Source organism: Phytophthora cinnamomi (genome assembly GCF_018691715.1).
Source record: "Phytophthora cinnamomi strain GKB4 chromosome Unknown Contig60, whole genome shotgun sequence".
NCBI lineage: Eukaryota > Oomycota > Peronosporomycetes > Peronosporales > Peronosporaceae > Phytophthora > Phytophthora cinnamomi.
In genome coordinates this window covers 866,308-884,772 of record NW_027150993.1, presented here as the reverse complement: position 1 = coordinate 884,772, position 18,465 = coordinate 866,308, and the positions used below count along the sequence as shown (strand labels likewise).

Genomic DNA, 18,465 nt, shown 5'->3' with positions numbered 1-18,465 from the left:
AGGCGCGACCGCAAACGAACGTAAGGATAGTCAAAACCGAAGCCTGTAGCTTGCCAGCAAAAAGTGGGTGCAGTCGATGAAATGGTCGCCCGTGCGTCCGGATAACTCCGTCGTTGTGGCAAAATGCATGCGCACCCAAGCAGCGGTGGTGCTTCCCACAAGTTGACATCGTAGCCGCATTGGCACACTCGTAGCAAGCGCACGCCTCGCAAAGTTGTGGCAGCCACCCCAAGCGCATGTAAAACGGTGACAAGAAGCCGGAGACTCACCAGAGAGCGCTCGCAGCTTCAAGGTGAGTCGCGTCCGTCCTGCTGGCACGCCCGCAAATTCAAGGCTGTCTGTCCGTCGTCCTGGTCGGTCGTCCGAAACCACGGCGGGTTGATTCACCGGCTCGATGGTTCGCCCGCCGAGTCGCAGCTAACCGACACGTCGAAGAGGTCTAGGACGACGACGATGTCCATCGACTTCGGTCGGGCGAGGGTCCCGACGCTAATGGCCCGGATGTCCATCGACTTCGGTCGGGTGGCACGAATGGCGCAGACGCAATACACGTGTGAAGTCATGACAGCACGCGGCGGAGGGGAGAATGCTCGACTTGATATTAGAGACCGTAGCGGTCTTTACGTTCACGACTGGGCCGGCATAAATACAGACGCTGCTCTGCTCTACGAGAGCAGGAACTCCACGTTGTGGCGCGGGTCGACGCGCGGTTTGATCTGCTGGGGTGGCGCCTCCTCGACCATGATCTGGCCCGTGGACGCCGAGATGTTGGCGTGCGAGAGCACCGTCGAGACGTCGACCAAGTTCCCGAGCGCGCGCTGCAGCGCGTCCACGAGGTCCCATTCGGCGCTGAACCACGTGATCACCCCGCTCGCGTCGAACGTGAAGCGGTACTTGCCGTGGATGTTGATGACGCTGCCCGACAGCTTCTGCGTGAGCTCGAGGTCGCCGTTGAGCGCCGGGTAGAGCGTCACGACGCCGTTGCGCCGCGCACGGATGCTGAAGATGGAGTCGACCTCAACCACCGTGAGCTCGCCGACGGTCGTGACGTTGATGGCCAGCGGCTCGTAGCGCGTGTAGGCGAAGAAGCTGCAGTAGCGGCGCCACTGCGTGACGACGGTGTCCACACCCACGTAGTCCGGGCCCTCGGTCTCAGCTGTCATGACCGCGCGCAGGAACTGCTCCTGCTGGTCGATATGCTGCGGAGATGTACCGAACTGGAACAGCCGGAAGTACTCCATGGCCACGCGCGCGGGGACGCCGTTAGCCGTGCCGCGCGACGCGAAAAAATTGTTGTCGACTAGCAATTTGTGGCGCTTGCGCGCGAGCGCGTCGACCTCGGCCGACAAGCTCTGCACCTCTAGCTCGAGCGACGCGGCCTTCTGTTTCTGCTTGGCGCGGTGGCGCCGCTGGTGCATCTTGTACTGGAGCCGGCGCCGGAGCACTTTCTCGTCCACTTCCTGGCCGTCCTTGTTAGCTCCTGCTCGAGCTTTACCCTTGCCGTTGCCTGTGGCGGCATGATTGGCAGCGGACGAGGTGTTCTGACTCATGTCGGACGACTTGTTCGGAGCGGTCTCCGTTATCTGCTTGAGGAATGCAAGCGTGTCAACGAATGACGTGACGAGTGCAGCGTTGCGCAGAGAGACAGAGGAGAGTTTGAGGGGCTGAGAGGCTGAGGGAAGAGCGTGTTCTCGTTGAGAGTCGTCTCCTTCTGAGAGCGCGAATGCGATGTGGAGATTTCGGGGAGGCTGGCGCTGCCGGCTGGCTTTGGCTGGAGGCTGATAGCAGCGGCACGACACGACAAGCGGCGTGCAGAGCAGCAGCGGAGACCAAGCCGAGGGAGCAGAGCTATTGGGGCTTTCGGGCTTGGCTGGCTGGCTTCGCGATCGAGAATGGCGATGCGCAGAGGCCGAGCGGGAGCCAGCCCAGCTTTGACGCGGGGGTGGACGTTTTGCGTGAGTCAGAGCGCTGGCGAAGCCCATCTTCGATCCGAGTCCAGCGCCGCTGCAAGTGCAGCATCACATGAGTCAGACGTGTTTCGACGGCATTGTCGACTATGGCGGCCAAAGCGCGGAGTGGATGTATGCATGAGCAACATGGTGAAGTTCACCACAACGACAGCGGTTTTGATAGCCGCGATGGATGGCCCTGCGCCGTAGATCCCTTCGGTTTCGCTGCTCTACCCGGACCCCGCGCCAAGCGCACGTCGTTGAAGGCGTCGTGCTATCGTAGCAGAGGGCGCATTGAACTTGGACGTGTTCTTCCGGGAGGAAGTTAGTCGACCAGGCTGCTACGGTGGACATGTACGCTGCTGGCGCGTAGCAACCAGCAGATGCTGGTGGTCGGTGATCCCAGGCTGGCATCTGCTTCCCAGCCTAGCAGATGCCCGCTTCGTCGTCAACGAGACCCGCAATCTCGGTGGAGAAGCCCGGTTCTCTCGTAAACAGCCAAGCGCTACGTATCCGCGAGCCCGCTGGACGATCGACGGTCTCCGCCAAAATTTTGCTGCACATCGAGCGCTCGCTGCAGCCCAACGGCTCTCTCGTCTGGCGCAAGGCGCTAGATTCGAGCTCCCTTCCAGTGGCGCGGTGTTGCTGTGCAGGGACCGACTGACTCATCGCGACGCTGGGAGGCAGCTCGGAAGCGCACACCAAGCCGAAGTTGACCACGTTGCAGTGGGTGTTACAAATGCGCAAGCGAGCAGGCTGGGCAGCGCGGAAGCAGGTCGCGCAGAAGAAGCGTTCGCCCGAAGCATTGCAGCAGCTGAGTCAAGCGCGTGCATATCCGCGAGGATCCGCGGTGTGAGTGAGTGCGTGCGTGCCTTGGGTGCTCAAAAGCGTGCTCTTCGCCTTTGAAAATGTTGGCAAATGTTGCCTTCCTGTAGCGAATGAGTCAAGCGGCAAGCACATAGCTCGGCCACTATGACACGCTTTTAGACTCCGCTTCTTGTTGAGTCAGCCTGGTCAGTGCTCTCAGATGACCGTGAAGGGGTGAATGACCACCACCACCACCTTCGACGGTGTGGTCTGCCACCAAGGAACTAAGTGCTTTGGAGCTCTCCGACGGCGTGAGCCGTGTTAAATTTTGCAAGCGCTTTGCCGAGCTGGATGTTTCCCTAACCGGAGTGCATGCCTTCCCCTTCGATAAAAGGGCCAAATGTCAATGACGAACGCACACCACGAGGGACTTTCGGTGCGCAAAAGCGAGCCGAGACCGCACCGAAATCGTCCTCTACGTCAAAGGAGCTAGCTCCTCGCGTCCAACTTCAAAGCAACGTTTTGGAGCGATCGTGGCCTCATATGCGGCTCACCCTCGCGTAGTCACGACGGTGTTTTGGGGGTGAGACGCCCGCTTAGCCGCATGGCCTGCCGCACCCACCGCTGGATACAGTAGCAACAGAAGCTCGCAGACTTCGCCGAGCCCTCCACGAATGTAGCCCCACCATCGCCAATCATCTCGAGCACTCAACCATCCGCTGCAGCGTGAGATTCTCGCGTGTCTTTGCAGATGACGGCGACTTGGAAAGTGCGTCACTATCACGCCCGAGGCAGGCGGCAGGTGATTTTCGCGAGAATTGCTTGGATGGAGCCCCTATCGTCAAATTTGCAGGCGCAGTGGTTTCCTGCGAGAGCGCTCATGCTCACGCACGCACTCGATCCACCATGACACAGAAACTGAAAACAGCCTTCTCGCGCGCGTCCAGCCTGCCGAGGTTGCAGCTTCCTTTCGGTTTACTCATGCGCGCCTGACTCAAACAGTACATGTAGAGCTGGACGGGCAGGTGCCGCAACTGGCATTGACTCAGGAGTTGCCGTACGGCTCCAAATGGGGAAGGTCTGCTGGACACAACCGAATTCTTCCAGTGTGGGCGGTTTTGGCAGCTGGCTGCGACCAGACTCGTGCGATGGTGCCGCGCACGTTGCTCGAAACCCCATCCAAAGCCGTGCCCAGACACTCAAACGCTCGCCCAAAAGGTTTTCATCCAGCCGAGCAAGAGCGCCGCGTACATTGGTATCCGTGCTCGCTTTGCAGGAAGTTTCACGAAAACTGTCGACAACGTTTTTGTTTTGAGAATAGGGAGATTTCTAGCATTCAAACCGCAAGTGTAATCGCTTTCGAGGCGCTCTGTACAGTACGTTTCGTAGTCCAATACGTAGTAACTTTGGTGTAACGGCTATCACAGCATTGAGCCTTTACGATTCGTATCGCATACATCGTCTTGTTTTCATTATGCTTCAAGCCCTGCCCAGCGTGGGGCTATCCAATCTCGCTCAGTCAAAAATCCCCGCCGTAACAGCAGTCTGCAGGACACTAAACAACCGACAACAGCAGCAGCACCAGCTCACACCACGGTGCCATTCGCGTCGACGCGAGACGAACACGGTCGTTCATTCTGTCTCTCACCGTCTTCGAAGGAGACTCCACACTGCCACTCGGTCAACACAAGCGAGTCACCACATCTCATCTCGGCTACAATGGCAGCAGTCGCAAGTATAGTGTCCGTCGCCGCCGCTGGCAAACCCCCTATGTTCCCCAAGCGCGCCAAGCCGGACGATGGAGTCGACGAGAAGGTGCTCCGCCGCCGCCAGCAGTACAAGTTCCACCAACGCCGCCACCGAGCCAAGCAGAAAGAGAAGATGCTCACGCTCACCCACGACGTGCAGACCCTACTCGCCGAAATCGAGCAGCTCAACAACAAGCGCCAACATCTGCTCGTCGAACGCAACTGCTTCAGCTCGAGAGCCACGGATGCCGGGGTTCCCGCACGCTTGACCATCGAGTACTTCCGCCTGTTCGAGTTCGGCATCTCGCCCAATTTGGTCCAGCAGCAGGAGCACTTCCTTCGCTCCATCATGACCGCGCAGACTTCAGGCCCAGACTACGCCGGTGTCGAGACGGTCATCACGCTCTGGAAACGCTTCAGCGACTTCTACGTGTACAGTAGATACGAGCTCCTCTCCATGAATGTGTCAGCCCTGGCCGACTCTACCGTCGTCGTCATGGAGACCAACTTCCACATCCGCTGTCGCCGAGACGGCGTGCTGACGTTGTACCCGGGGCTTCACTACAACATGGAGCTGCTGCAGAAGGTCATCAACTCCATGCTCGTCGTCCCGGTCCAGTACCGCTTCGAGTTCGACGCCAACGGTATTGTCACGTGGTTCAGCGCCGACTGGGACCTCGTCAAGGCGCTCAGCGCCATCGTCTCACTCGTCGACGCAGCATGCGTCCTCGCTGACGCTAATATCTCCAAAACCGGCCAGATCCGGAGCAGGATTGAGGACATTCACCAGACCTGCACTGTTCAAGACGACGCTGTCAGTTCTCCCGTACAGCAAGCAGTAGATCCACGCCACTCCGTCGACTTCCTGCTTTCGTAAAAGAGGCCGCTCTGTATTTATCCAATCCATCGAATTTACATTCCCATCTTACCTTCTTTCTTCATTCCCATTCCGACTTGCACTCCGTCTCTTCTTGTGGGGTTGTTCAGTCGTGTAGGTGCTCCTGCGTCACGTTAGCGTCCCCCGAGCGCTAGCTAGTCAAGATGGGCGGCTCCACCGCAAACATGCACACCACAAGAAATCATTCAGATTTGTTGCAAATAGAAAAGCATTAAAAAATGACGTGATAAAGAGAGATGCATCATAAAATAATTTGATTCCGGATCACGTTGGAAGAAAGATCACCTGCGCGTGTTGGTGTCGTCGAGGCGACCGCAATCTTGGCTGATGCAGCCATACATATTGCGTGAGTTTCCCAGGCAAGCCCAATTGGGAAAAATTGCTAATGCCGTCTGACCTTTTCGTAGGCCAGTGCGTCCTCAGCGTGCGAGGCCCTCGCTTGCAACTCGCTTTTTAGGTGGTTCTTCGCTCTGCTCCTCTTCTTCCTTCTCTTCTTCGATCGTTTGATTCATTCCAGCCATGTGCACTGGCGATGCTGCATAAGCTGGTTCATTTAGCTGAGTTTTGTACGCAGATGCTAGGTTTGAGGAACGAGGCAAGAGAGCGTCCGATTCGGCTCCACTGTCACTTGAGTCGTCCGCATATGTACGCTGCTGCGGTCGAGCCTTTCCGAGCAGCGATTGTCGCCGAGGCGAAGTTACCAGCACTTCGCTTTCATCGTCGTCGTTGCCTTCACGCTTCTCTTCGGTATCTGAGTACTGCCCGTCAGCTTTGAGTAATGATCGCTTGCGCTTTTTCAAAGAGCTTTTCAAGGAGCTTCCAGGAGGAGAGTTTAGCTTCATAAAATGCGCAGCGAAATCCATTGGTTTGATTGGAGACAACGATGTCTGCGGACAATACAGCAGCATTCAGGTGAGCACCAACATAATAAAAATCAACTGCAAAGACCGAGGCACTTACACTGAGTCTTGGACCACGAGTGGCTTGCCCCAGCGTTTCGGGACCCTCGGGTTCCTTCCTTCCGCCGGGTGTCGCAAGTGTGCTTGGTCTACCGGGGCTATATAAATGCTTCGGAAGGAAAATTTTACCTGGAAACGGCTTCAGATTTGATTGATTCTTGATCTTTTTCTTGAGCAGAACCACAGCGCTTTCAATCAATGGGTAAATGTTAATGTCATCGGGAGATGTCACGTCGTGACATTGGGAGAGTTTCGTCAGCATCTGAAGCAGAAAGGCAATGTTATCTGCTGCTGCTGCGTTGGTAGACACCAACCCGTCAAGAAAGAAGCTTAAATATCCCAATTGGTCAGTCCATAGCGCGCTTTGTAAAACCATCACGTTCGGAGTCCTTTCCACCAACTTGACTGGAAACTCTGGGTGATGCGCCAGCAAATGAACTACATATGGCAACGCGTACTCTGGAACCATGAGCGCACTCATACTAAGTGTCCCATTCCTTGGCCCAGGACTGCTGGCCACCTCTGCTTCGCGCGACGACGCAGCGTCGAACATACGCCGCATTCGTTCAACCGCAATCTTGAGCAGATTCCGTGCCGTTTTCTTTACACTGACGCTTGAATCCGTTGCAGCTAACGCCAAGTAACTGAGGTACTTGTGCGGATGCTGAATGGGTTGCTTCATCAAGTGCGATGTCAGCTTCTTCAAAAACTTGCGCCGGACATCTTCACTCGCGTCTTGCATGGTGAACCCGAGTAAATGCCACTCTGCGACCGTCATCGAAGCCTCTAAATGACGGTTGCGCATAATTTTAATGAGACCGCACGACGCAGTAGCTCTGAACATTGCGGTGAGAGTTGGTGTTGGGCCATACGTTTTTCCATCCGACCGCAAAATCGCCAATAGCAACTTGACAAGATTCGTGCCATCCACCTGAGAATCTGAGGGGCTTCTAACGGATTGGCAATACACTAGCAAATTCACTGCGACTTTTATGGCCAAACAGCGAGCCTCCGCTACTTTCGACGCAGCTGATTTACTACCCTTCTGAGTGCGTTCTTTTGAGCATGGTGTGCCCGGTGTAGGAGTTTGTTCACCGTCACCGATTATGTCGTTCAGTAGGTGTGTCCAAAGTCGTGAGAGCGTGGAACTGTCAGTAGAGAATACATGGCTGCTTCGCTTTGTGAAAACCTCTAAGCTCTGCAATGCAGGCATCACTCCAGACGATTTAGGTGACCCAAGCTTTTCTTTTGAACACAGTTTACCGATCAATCGAGACGTTTCATCCGCTCGTCCGAAGAAATGCGCGAGAGTAAACGCCGCCAATTCAGCAGCCCGACTCTCCTTAGCAGAATTAAAGTTTTGGGCCTCAACGTCGGTGTCTCCAAGGCAGAAATTGTGGAGCTGCTCCCGTAAATCAGTAGACGGTGTACAACTATCCTCCTCTTCGACTGATGCGTCTTCCTCACAACTGATAGACGACAACCAATGCTGTGAATAATTTGCGAGAATGTGTAAGCCTCCGATAGTCACTCTCGGGTCTTTCAGCACAGGTTCCTCCTCCTCTTCTTCGTCGCTAGTACCAGAAAGGTTAGCACGAGCGCTCTCGCGTTCAACCAGAAACGACGCGATTTTCTCGCGAACAAAGGGAGCAAACAGCTCAGGTAGTTCGCCCGAGGCCATCACCAGCAGGTCCACCAGGCTACGATTTTCCCTTGACGGCCGCCCTTCTTTCGAAATCAAAAAGTCTAAGAAAACCGAGACAGATACCTGGTTCATTGTCAACAACGAGAGCTTCCGGCATAACTTCTTGAGGAATTCGCCCAACGGCGATTTAGATCCAACGCTCCGCACCAACTGGTCCCGTGCGTGTCGGATGTCACTCTGACTCTTCGAGAAATCGCACAGCTCACCCATGTGCTTGAAGACGCTGTGGTCCTTCCATTTAGATAGCCTTTCCAGCAACTTATTCAACCCGCTGACATCCGAGAACAAAGGGGATAGTCCGTTGTATAGACCTTGCTTCGCTTTCTCCAGCGTGACATCATCAGCCTCAGCGGCACGTCCCTTGCGACGATGCTGTACCTTGAATGATACAAATGTCCGGCAAACTTCCTGGCACTTATTCCGCTCGCTGAAAATTCGCCGCAAAGCTTCCCTAGACGTAATATCCAAATAGTAGAAAATAAATAGCAACCCATTCGCGCGAGTTCGCTCGGACAGATTCTTGGGCAAAAGAAAATCATCCAGAAGTTGAACCACCCGGAGCTTGAGTTCTTGTTGAGGATATGCGTAGCACTTTAGAACATAATCGGGGATCCAGCCCAACTTCTTAATATGAGAAGCGGGGATATTGCGGTTGTTGAGAGACAACGGTCTGTCGACGTCCTCTTCTTCCTCCCAAAACAAGGAAATATGGGTGCTAAATACCTGGCTGAGACCCGTCATTGTTTCCTTTCTCAGTATCACCTTTTTATCTTTCATACGCTCTCCCACAGCACGCAGGCTCTCCTCACTTATCAGATCCAAGTGGTTCGCCGCGAGGTCGCACAACTCGTGGACCACACACTGCCGCACTTCCCACTCCGGATCACTTAATCGCAGAATTAACTCCTTCTCTAAAAGACCAGCCAAGTCACCTTTCTGCTCCCAGATAGGCACACTGACTTTAATCATCTGCAAACGAATTTCCTTGCTTGCATCACGGAAGCGCCCCAAGAAATCACGGAAGTTCTTCATATACTGGTGACCATAGTCCGCGTGTGAGGACGCGAACAACTCCCCCATCAATGCAATAGCCTCCGACCTAGTAGCGACCTCGTCCACTTGAAGCTGCAGACACACATTAGGGAGTACATACAGCAGCAGCGACGGGTTAATCTTGTGCACCTCGTAGATCAGATTGTACACATGCTCCTTAAGCTCCGAGGACTTCTGCGAGCCCAACCTGCCCTGCGCGTCGATCAGAATGCTGTTGAAGAAGTTCGACAGCGGATTCTGCAGGAGTTCACTGGTGCGTCTAATCAACTCCCGAGCCATGTGGCACGGCGTTCTCTTCACCTCAGCTCCATCTTCTCCGTCCTCCTCGCTCACCTCCACTGCTGCATCCAGCAGCGGTCTCAAAATCACATCCAACAACGGCTGCTCCACCCCGTCACTCTCTTCAATGCACGCCACCATGATGCTCAGCATCAATTTCTCCATCTTGGCCGAATGGTCCTCTCCGATCGTATCAAACAGTGCCTGGAACAGTTGCACCATCATCGTCTCCTCCTGCTCTTCAGCAGTGACGTCCAGCCCCACCACCAGCAGGCACGACTTGACCGTCGCGAGGCTCTCCAGCACGTGGAAGCAGTGCAGGCCGCTGGACGTGGTCGTCTGCGTCGAGGAAAGCGCCCTCAGCTGCTCGCACAGCAGCTTGAACGCGCGGTACAGCTCCTCGCTGGAGCCGAAGGGCGAGTCGGGCGCCGCCACGCGCATCATCTCCACGAGGCAGCAGGCCACGAGCGCCCGCACGCTCCTGTCCTGATGCGCGAGCAGCTTCGTCTGCAGCAGCTCAGCAGCCACGAGCTGCAGCTTCTGGGCCGCACCGGCGTCGAGCACGCCGTCCTCGCGTTGTTGTTGCCTGCTGGGCGCGCGCTGCAGCGTCTCCCACGTCTGCTTGAGGCGCTTGGCCAGCGTCGAGACGTTGCGGCCCGCACGGGATAGATAGCTGCCGGACAGGACATCGTCTGACTCTGGATGGAGGCCAGGCGCGGCCCTCGCGCGCCTCTGAGGCGTCTGATTCCGGCTCTGCTGCTCCGCGACGTGGTCCGAGTCCGGGTCTTCCGCCTTGAACTCCTCGGCAGCTGCGGCGCGGCGCCGCTGGGAGCTGGCGGCCTGGCGCTGGGCCGCAGTGACGGAGCGCGTCCTGCGTGAGGCCATTGCGCACTCGCGGCGGCGGAAACGCAGAGTGATGGTCACTTGCGTCTGGTATTGCCTTTCGCGTTGTGAAGCTTTTTGGCGCGGGTTTCCTTTGGTGTGATGTACGTACTTTACCTGCTACAGTGGATACATTACCTCTTAACATGAATAAGTTGCTCTTCAAGTTTAAAGTTGAAGTGAACAGATTTTTTTTGGTCTACAGGAACTTGTAGGCGGCGCATCCGTCGTTGGTGGGGACACCCGACGTGTAGGTGACGCCGTCCGTGGTGGTGAAGCCCGAAGTAATCCACGTGCCAATGGACTTGTCCTGGCCCTGCAGCAGGTAAACATTGTTCGTGATGGGCTCCGTCGTGCCGAAGTACTGGCAGGCCTTCTCGTAGAAGCTGTAGATGCACGTCGAGTTGTCCATGAGGCGGTTGTTGGTGTCGACGACGCCGTCTCGCACGGTGCTGAGCATCTCGCAGTCTCCGTCCGAGTCGCCGGACGAATAGATCGGAGCCGCGCCCTTGTGGATCTGCATCAGGATACTCGTGACAACGGTGGCCTTGCCTGGACCCCACGTGATCGGGTAGTTGTCCAGGAGCTCCCCCGTGAACCGACCAGCGGCATCCAACGTGAACCGACCGCCGTAGACGTTGTCGCGCGCCACCAGGTAGCCCAGTCCGAGGAGATCGGCGGCTTCAGCTGCGAAGAGTTCGGGCGACGCACTGATGATGTACACTGCAATGCCAGCTGCACGTAGAGCACGCATGGTTGCCTCTTGGCCGCTGAAGACACGTAGTCCCTTGGAGTACGAACCGGCGACAACTAGGTCTCCCGACGACGTGTAGGTGAACGACTCTAGTGATTCAGCCGAGTTCCATCGGATGCTGGCACGGATGAAGGTCTTGATCTCGTCTTCCGTCATACCCACAAGTAGACGCGGGTACACGATCATGGCATTCGTCAAAGAACACTGGGAGTACTCGTTGCCGCCGTCCATGATCTCTAGGCTGTGGAGCAGAAAACCGAGCTTGGCGCGGAAGTTGAGGAACTCGGTGGTCTTCTTGATGTCACTGAGCGACGAGCTGGTGGTAGAGCTGTTGGTAAGGTTGTAGGTGGGTGCGATGTAGGCGTCGTATAACACCTTGTAGTCCTTCGCAGTGTCGGCGAGAGCAGCGGTGAATGTCACGTCGGTGCCGTTGACGTCCTGGCCGATGACCGAGTGGGTTCCGTTGGGGAAGCACGTGTCGCTGCTACTGGAGTTGTAACCCAGAGCGAAGGTCGACTCGAACTCTTCTGGGGAGAAGCGAAAGTTGAGGTTGTCAACCTGGTAGAACATCGACGTAGCCGACACGTCTCCGAACATGCATGTGTTGTCCCAATCGAAGACAGCGTAAGCTTCGCCGGGCTTGCGCACTGAATTCACGTTCGCCAGCAAGTTAGCGACCGCCTCGTTGTTGTAGTCCGGAGCTTCCGCCGTCACAAAGTAGTTAGAGGTGTTGGCATTGACACTGGAAGCCAGGAGAGCTGTCGACAGCGCTGCTGTGGCGAAGACGCGGGCCATCCTGGTCGCTGGTGAAGAGCGGGAAAGTTCACAAATGACAAACTACTCTCCAGCGCGGTTGCAGTGAGGAGGCATGTCTCCGTGCAAGATTGTCGAAACGGATGTGAAGATGGAACTTCCACTGGAAGGTAGCCACGTTCCACTCGTCAAGACTGTATCGTGCCATTCCGATCGCTGGGGGCCACAAATCTAATCGCGGAAGCTGGTGAGTCAATACAATCGATGGTGGGCTCCTCTTTTAACACAGTCTCTGTGCGGTAGTTCGTCTGGTTGAGCAGGTATCGGTGCCAAATACTCCGAACCTCGGACCGATGGGAAGGGGGGGGGGTGTAAACTAGAGACGCACCTACACGAGACCTGCCCAGCACCATATCAGATGAAGTCGAAGCATCAATCTGATTATTACTGTATGGAGTTCCAACAGAAGCGTCTACAAGCTTGTTGTGCACACCATCGTCCGGATATCAGCAGTGCGTACATGTATTGATCCCTGGCTCAAACTCAATTATGAATGGACGACTGAAAACACAACGCTTCACGAGTCGAGTGCACACTCCGTACGAGTAACGTTAGAGAGCACCCGAAAGCAACTCTTTGTAGTAAATTACATTCCGCAATGCGGGCGAGTCACCAAGATTATCTATAATCGAGCGAGGCGCTACAGACAACACAGGTTAGTAGCCGTAGGTATCAATGTGACTGTCGCCCAAGCGACAAGAAGCGATAATCCGGTAGCACTTTTGGTTAGCAAAGATTTACCAAAGCTTGTTTTTGTGCTTTTTTTAAGCTTTTTTCAACTTGTAAGCAATTTAAAATAAATAGCGCTTTACGTTCTCGAGTATATAATATACATTAATATTATAATTGTAATAATATGAATTCATATTATTATATAAAATGATTTAGTACGTTACCAGCTTTTCTTCTGTGAGCTTCTATTGTCAGGTCATCGAGTAGGGTAGAGTTACCACAACTCACGAAATGAATATTTTGACTCAAGCCCATATGGCTCCCATCTTGCCGAAGCTTGAAGCGAACAGAGTCCTCGTTGTCATTTAGGTATTCAATGAGCTCTTTGAAAAGGTGGTTGACCCTGATCTAGCTGATTGAACATGTACTATTTCGTCCTATCTGTGTAGTACGTCCACGTGACGAAAACGTGTTGGGGAAGCTGGAACTTTGGTAAGTTGTTGTTGCCGATTGTATTCCTTAGTAGGAAGTACAAGGGAAAGTGTTACTACGAGGTTTAGAAATTCCTCCCCTCGCTATTGCGAAGAAGATTGTCGCCAGCTAGCTCCGGCAGTTGCTACTAGCAAGATTGAAGCCCATCACCAGCAGTCACAATTTCAAACAAAATGCTCTACATGCCCGCAAGCCGAGAAATTGACAACAAGGCATGCGTGTCCTACGCAAATACTACGGTCACGGACATGCGTTGTAGCGGGACCAGTCAAAATCTGGTTGAGCATAGGTCGAGCTTTCCACCAGTACCCATACACCAACTAGCGGAAGGAGTCCCCCAACGACCCGTGATCGGCTGAACTTGGTCTCACCTTGTGTACCTGTTGGCGGGCTGGATCAGCTCTCTCTCGGGAATCTGGAGATGCAGCACTTGCTGAAAAACCAGTGTCTTGGCGTGGCGCGGGGAAATTGGTGCGAGCAGCACGGGAATCTTCGCTTTGCGTCCAATTGTGCGTTCCGATCGGGTGTAGTCTGCTCCGGTCGGGTGTGTGGTATCGGGAAATGAAGCCGAAGCCTAAACCCAAAGCCGAGACTAGGGGCGAAGAAGTCTCGAGGCGCCGGTGCCAACTGGCAAGTCACAACCCATCGCCAGTCATTGGACCAAACGCCCCGGTCGCGGATTGGCCTGACTGGGTCGGTGACGATGACTCGTCGACGGTCTCAAGTCAAGCGTGGGCGGTTGCAGCTCGCTAAGTACGGTGCGAACCTACTGGCAAGATCCGAATTTATGAGTCATCGGCGCCTGTCCCCAGTCGTCGGTGGCGTTTCAGCGGCCGTTTGAGTCGTCGGTAACGCCGCCACGTCGCAGAGAAGGTGTCGAAGAGTCGTGAGTTACAACTGGCGGTCCAAAACGGACGCGTTTATACTTGATATTTGTATTGATCGATGGGAAACTTAAGAGAAGACAAGATAAGTCTTCGGGCAACAATAACAGCTTTTACCCCCAACCACGCAAGGGCGACACCGGTGCGTGCAGTGAACGACCTGCAGCTCAAGGTAAACCTGGTAGGTAGGATTATGACTGTCAGTGGGCACATCTACTAGTGTAGCGTGTGTTCATCCCGGGCAGAGCCAAGAGAGTTAGTGGCCGGTGTATTGGTAGCGATGGGCCGTCGCAAGGAACTGGAGGAGCGAGAGCGCACTCCATTTATTTCTTCCCACCGGAGCATAGCTCCGGTACCCTCGTATCACGCTGCAACAGACCGGGACCCTTCCTTCTGAAGGACTGCGAGGTATATTTTGTGTGTGAGAGCGTGCAGCCTTTGCTCGTGGCTAGTGACGCTGAGTCTTCCGTCGGTCGACTAGCGGAAGCTCGGTACATAGGGGAAACATCAACCCGGTGCAAGGGAAAGTTCCTGGTCCTTCAAATTCTAACCCTAACAAGCCCATTGAGTCTTCGGTGACTTGGTGGGTGTTGTTGGTGGGGAAAGTGTACCTTACATAAATTAGCGCGTGTTCCTACACGACAACTGGTGCCGCGACCCGGATTGGTGTGACCTTCTGTGTTTCGTGCTACTGCAGGTCGATCGACTTTACGAGCAACAACCAAGAGAAGAAGAAGAAGAAGAACAAGAAAAAGATGAAAAAGACGAAGGAAGGAGAAAATGGCGAAAGGATCACGTTCGGCGGTACCAGCAACTCCAATGAAGACTGGCGGAACGCGTGGCGACGACTCGACTGCGGCTCTGATCACGCCGCACCTCGACCCGATTGCTGAGCGGACCGTCAGCTTCGACGACTCGATGACTGGATCCGACGCCAAGGACGAAGAAATGGATGAAGACTACGACGATTACCTGGAGGTGAAGGCGCCTGCGCCAGCGGCGGAGACACCCAAGACTCCGGAAGATGCAGTGCTGTCTGCGGGACGCAGCGCGGGCACGCGTTCATTGTCGCGAAACCTCGCGGTAGAGCTTGATGATGACGCGCGCTCCGTGACGCGCAGCCTCGCGGACGAACTGGATGATGTGGATGGCGTAGGGCCAGCGTATGACGACTTCGAAGACTTTGAGAACGGTGCCGACGACTCAAGGTCACCGGTCCTGACGACTCAAGTGACCGAGCAAACCTCCGGCAGCGGCCAACAAGGTTCTCGGTTGCCTCTACGAAGGGATGAAGAAGAGCGACTGGGGTGAGCTATTCGAGCCAACGATGACTCGCCAAGCGGTTTGGGTAGATTTGTGTCACGAGTTGGCTCGCCCAGTGAGTTCCGTGACAATCGAACAAGTGGTGAGGGAAACCGAGCGATTTCTGAAAGCATTGGGGCTTCGGCCTCTGGAGCACCCTTCGCCGTCGACTCTGGAATGCTGAGTGCCGGCCGAAGCGGGCGCGGAGCTCTGGAACAGGATGAAACGACTCCGCACAGCCTTTGGTGTGAACTCGTTCACTCTGGACGACTCGCGGAAGACTCGTGCGGCTCGCGAAGTGGTCGACCCGGCTAGCGTACCGCTGCCGACGACTCCGAAGAGGGCAATCCGCGAAACCCCAGCCGAAAACCCACCGGAGGGGTGTTTAGCGCGTCAGGGGAGCGATCCCCGTACTTTCAAGACTCCCACATGGTGACCCCACCACCTAAGGGCAACTCAGACCGCGCTGGACGCACCACCGATGACTCAAAATCGGCCAGGAGCACGAAAAGCAGCTCAGGACGGAGCAGTAGCCGCCGCTACCAGCCCACCGACGACTCGTCGGACGGAGAAGCGCACTTTACCGGTGATGGAGAGGCGCAGATGGGCGGATACCTGCGTCAAATCCGTGAGGTGACCGAGTCCGAGCTGCTTAACGCGACTCCGAGGATCGAGGTGGTAACTCATCGCCCACTGGGGCAGATCAAAGCGTTCTCGGGCACCAGGAACAAGAGCGAGAACTCGATGCAATGGGTTCGCGCATTTGTCTACTCGTTACTACTCAGCCAAGCGCGAAGACAAGGAACATGATTGCGACTACCTAAACCGGCTCAATGGATATGCCAGGAACACCGGAATTCGGTTTGAGAGCAACGGCCGCAAAGCACGCGACCACGTCAAGCGGCTCCTCGAGACTTGCGATGACCGAGGACTCGAACGGCGCCTGCGCCACCTGCGCATCTCAGATATACATGAGTTGGAAGAGATGATCCAAGAGATATTGAAGATTGACGAGCGCAATTCGTCCCGCGAGACGTCTCTGCCTCACTCTCGAGCTCAGGATGACTCCCGACGACGTGAAGACAGGCGTCCCGATGACTCGCGAGATGCTTACAACCGCCGCGACCGACTCGAACGAGATTATGAGCGTCGTCACGAAGACTCACGCAACATGCCTCGCGTGAGCCTAGCCGAAGCATCTGTCGCCGACATCGTCACCGAACTTCATGGACAGGACACACGGGACACTCAGAGCGGGCTGCAGCAACAACGCCACAGATATAATGGCGACACCAACAGCGAAGATGGAGGTGAACACGGCAGCGACGACTCACAGCGTTACGGCGAAGACTCGGGTAATAGCTATTCATCAGATGGAAGCGACCACTACCTTGCAGCGGCCAACGACAACGAACACCGAGTCGCCGCTGAAGGCACGTACGCCCGGTCTGACAACCGACAACCCATGGGTAACTCAGCGAGCCGCAGCCAAGGCCGGGAAAATCGATTCCAGAACCGCGGCTACCGCGACGAGAAACCTCGCCAGTATGGGCCGTGCGCAGCCTGCGGGGGCCTCTACCGCTCGGCGCACTACTGCCGGCGCCGGTGCAAGCTGTGCGAACAAGTGCACGACGCCGGAAAATGTGAAGTATTCCAAGAAATCACCAAGATCGTCAAGTCCAAGGTGGACAAGAAAGACCACACACCAGAGCTCCAAGAACCACTGTTTTCGGACAATTTAAACTAGGCAGCCCGCCAACTACGACTGGGTTGGTCCCAATCGGGCTGCCACAGTTAGCCAAGCCCGCAATTGAAGCAGAATGCATCTTTGCATTCGTGGTCGAGTGCGAATGAACGAAGACTGAGCAAGATAACGACATGAAAACGACGGAACTGGAAAAGGAGAGAGGCGACCGCCTCGGTAGAGGTGTGTTGTGTGAAAAAGACGACAAGGAAGTGATTGGGGATACTGCCGAAGACTAGCTGACAAGCACAGTGCAAGAAGACTCGCGCGGACTACTCGCTCCGGAAGTATGACTCTTAGCCGGAGAACGGATGGGATGGTGGTCGGCGCAGAAATTTGACAGGTGCCTATGGATGCGAACACTGGTGAATGGAGCCGTGGACGACTCGCGCACGAGGATATTGCTGGACACGGGCAAACGTCAGTGTCATCTTGGAGAAACTTGCCAGGCGACTGAGTCCCCGCGAAGTTGTGGGGCATGGACGTTGCATGGATGTACAAGGGATCACCAAGGGCAAGATGATGACGACTCGCCGGGCGAAGGTGAAAGTCACCCTTGGATGGGAGCGCGTTTATGTTTTCGAGGTCTGGATTATGGACCACTGCGCCGGGGTAGAGGTGGTGCTTGGCACCGACTTTATGATCCCGGCCGGTATCCGACTGGACCTCATTAACGCGACGGCCAAACTCCCCGACGAGGTAATGATCCCGCTGATCAAGACTCAAAACATGATGGACGAGGCCGAAGGAAGCCACGTCGCGTACGGTCCGACAGAACCAATGCCAATACCAGGCCAAGAATGGGACGAGTTCAAGCTACAGCGGCGACAACCCGAGCCGACGACTCACGTGCCGTGGATTCGCCGAACGGAGACGTTTATCCCGGCTGTCACCAAGTTCTACAGTGGAAGTCCGGTCGGGATTCGACTGACCAACGCCACGGATCGGCTGGCGAGCTGCCCTGCGCACTTCCCGGTGATAGTCTGGGTTTCGATGGGGTCGCTACCGAAGACTGAATGCTACGTGCGGCTGGATTCCGCAAAGTACAAGGAGTGGCAGGTGCTCGCATACGCTGCCGCACGGGACAAAGCACTACTCAACTGGGAGGCTGAACTCTACCAACAATGGTTGGCCAAGCGGCCGCCAGCGGTGGAACGACCGAGTTACCCGACGCCTAAAGGTATCCTGCAGCGACCTGACGAAGATTCGGGCGAGAAACCACTCGTCAACAGTGAACGTGACAGTGTCGACGACTCGTCGGTGACGGATAACTCAGAATGGATAACGAAAGAACATCACCGACGACTCGACGCTACTGCCGGCGACTCGACGGGGGTGACGACGACTGACGATGACGCCATGACTCCAGAGGCAGCCGGACCAGGACTGGAGACCGCTGAGTCGACGGTACGCCGCGACGAAGGCCAAGGACTGGAGTATAATCCGCAGGGGCATCCACCGATGGCTCAGATTGCATCCAGCCGAGAAGCCGCAGCCATTTCAACGACTCTCGACCAGACGTTC

General features: G+C 55.5%; 4 protein-coding genes across 4 annotated transcripts; 1 reads left to right on the top strand and 3 right to left on the bottom strand.

Moving 5' to 3' along the window:
• Positions 1–665: 665 nt before the first annotated feature.
• On the bottom strand, positions 666–1,550 carry IUM83_14110 (uncharacterized protein; the record flags this gene model as incomplete). The annotated part of the gene is made up of 1 exon (XM_067938835.1): positions 666–1,550. One exon carries the CDS (start codon positions 1,548–1,550, stop codon positions 666–668), a length of 885 nt encoding a protein of 294 aa, XP_067787531.1.
• A 2,976-nt stretch (positions 1,551–4,526) lies between these two features.
• Positions 4,527–5,381, top strand: IUM83_14109 (uncharacterized protein; the record flags this gene model as incomplete). The annotated part of the gene is made up of 1 exon (XM_067938834.1): positions 4,527–5,381. One exon carries the CDS (start codon positions 4,527–4,529, stop codon positions 5,379–5,381), a length of 855 nt encoding a protein of 284 aa, XP_067787475.1.
• An 859-nt stretch (positions 5,382–6,240) lies between these two features.
• Positions 6,241–10,283, bottom strand: IUM83_14108 (Sister chromatid cohesion protein PDS5; the record flags this gene model as incomplete). Its single annotated transcript, XM_067938833.1, has 4 exons — positions 6,241–6,289; positions 6,363–6,420; positions 6,491–6,623; positions 7,893–10,283. 4 exons carry the CDS (start codon positions 10,281–10,283, stop codon positions 6,241–6,243), a joined length of 2,631 nt encoding a protein of 876 aa, XP_067787442.1.
• A 196-nt stretch (positions 10,284–10,479) lies between these two features.
• On the bottom strand, positions 10,480–11,829 carry IUM83_14107 (uncharacterized protein; the record flags this gene model as incomplete). The annotated part of the gene is made up of 1 exon (XM_067938832.1): positions 10,480–11,829. The coding sequence occupies one exon, from the start codon at positions 11,827–11,829 to the stop codon at positions 10,480–10,482; it is 1,350 nt and encodes a 449-aa protein (XP_067787560.1).
• Positions 11,830–18,465: the final 6,636 nt, after the last annotated feature.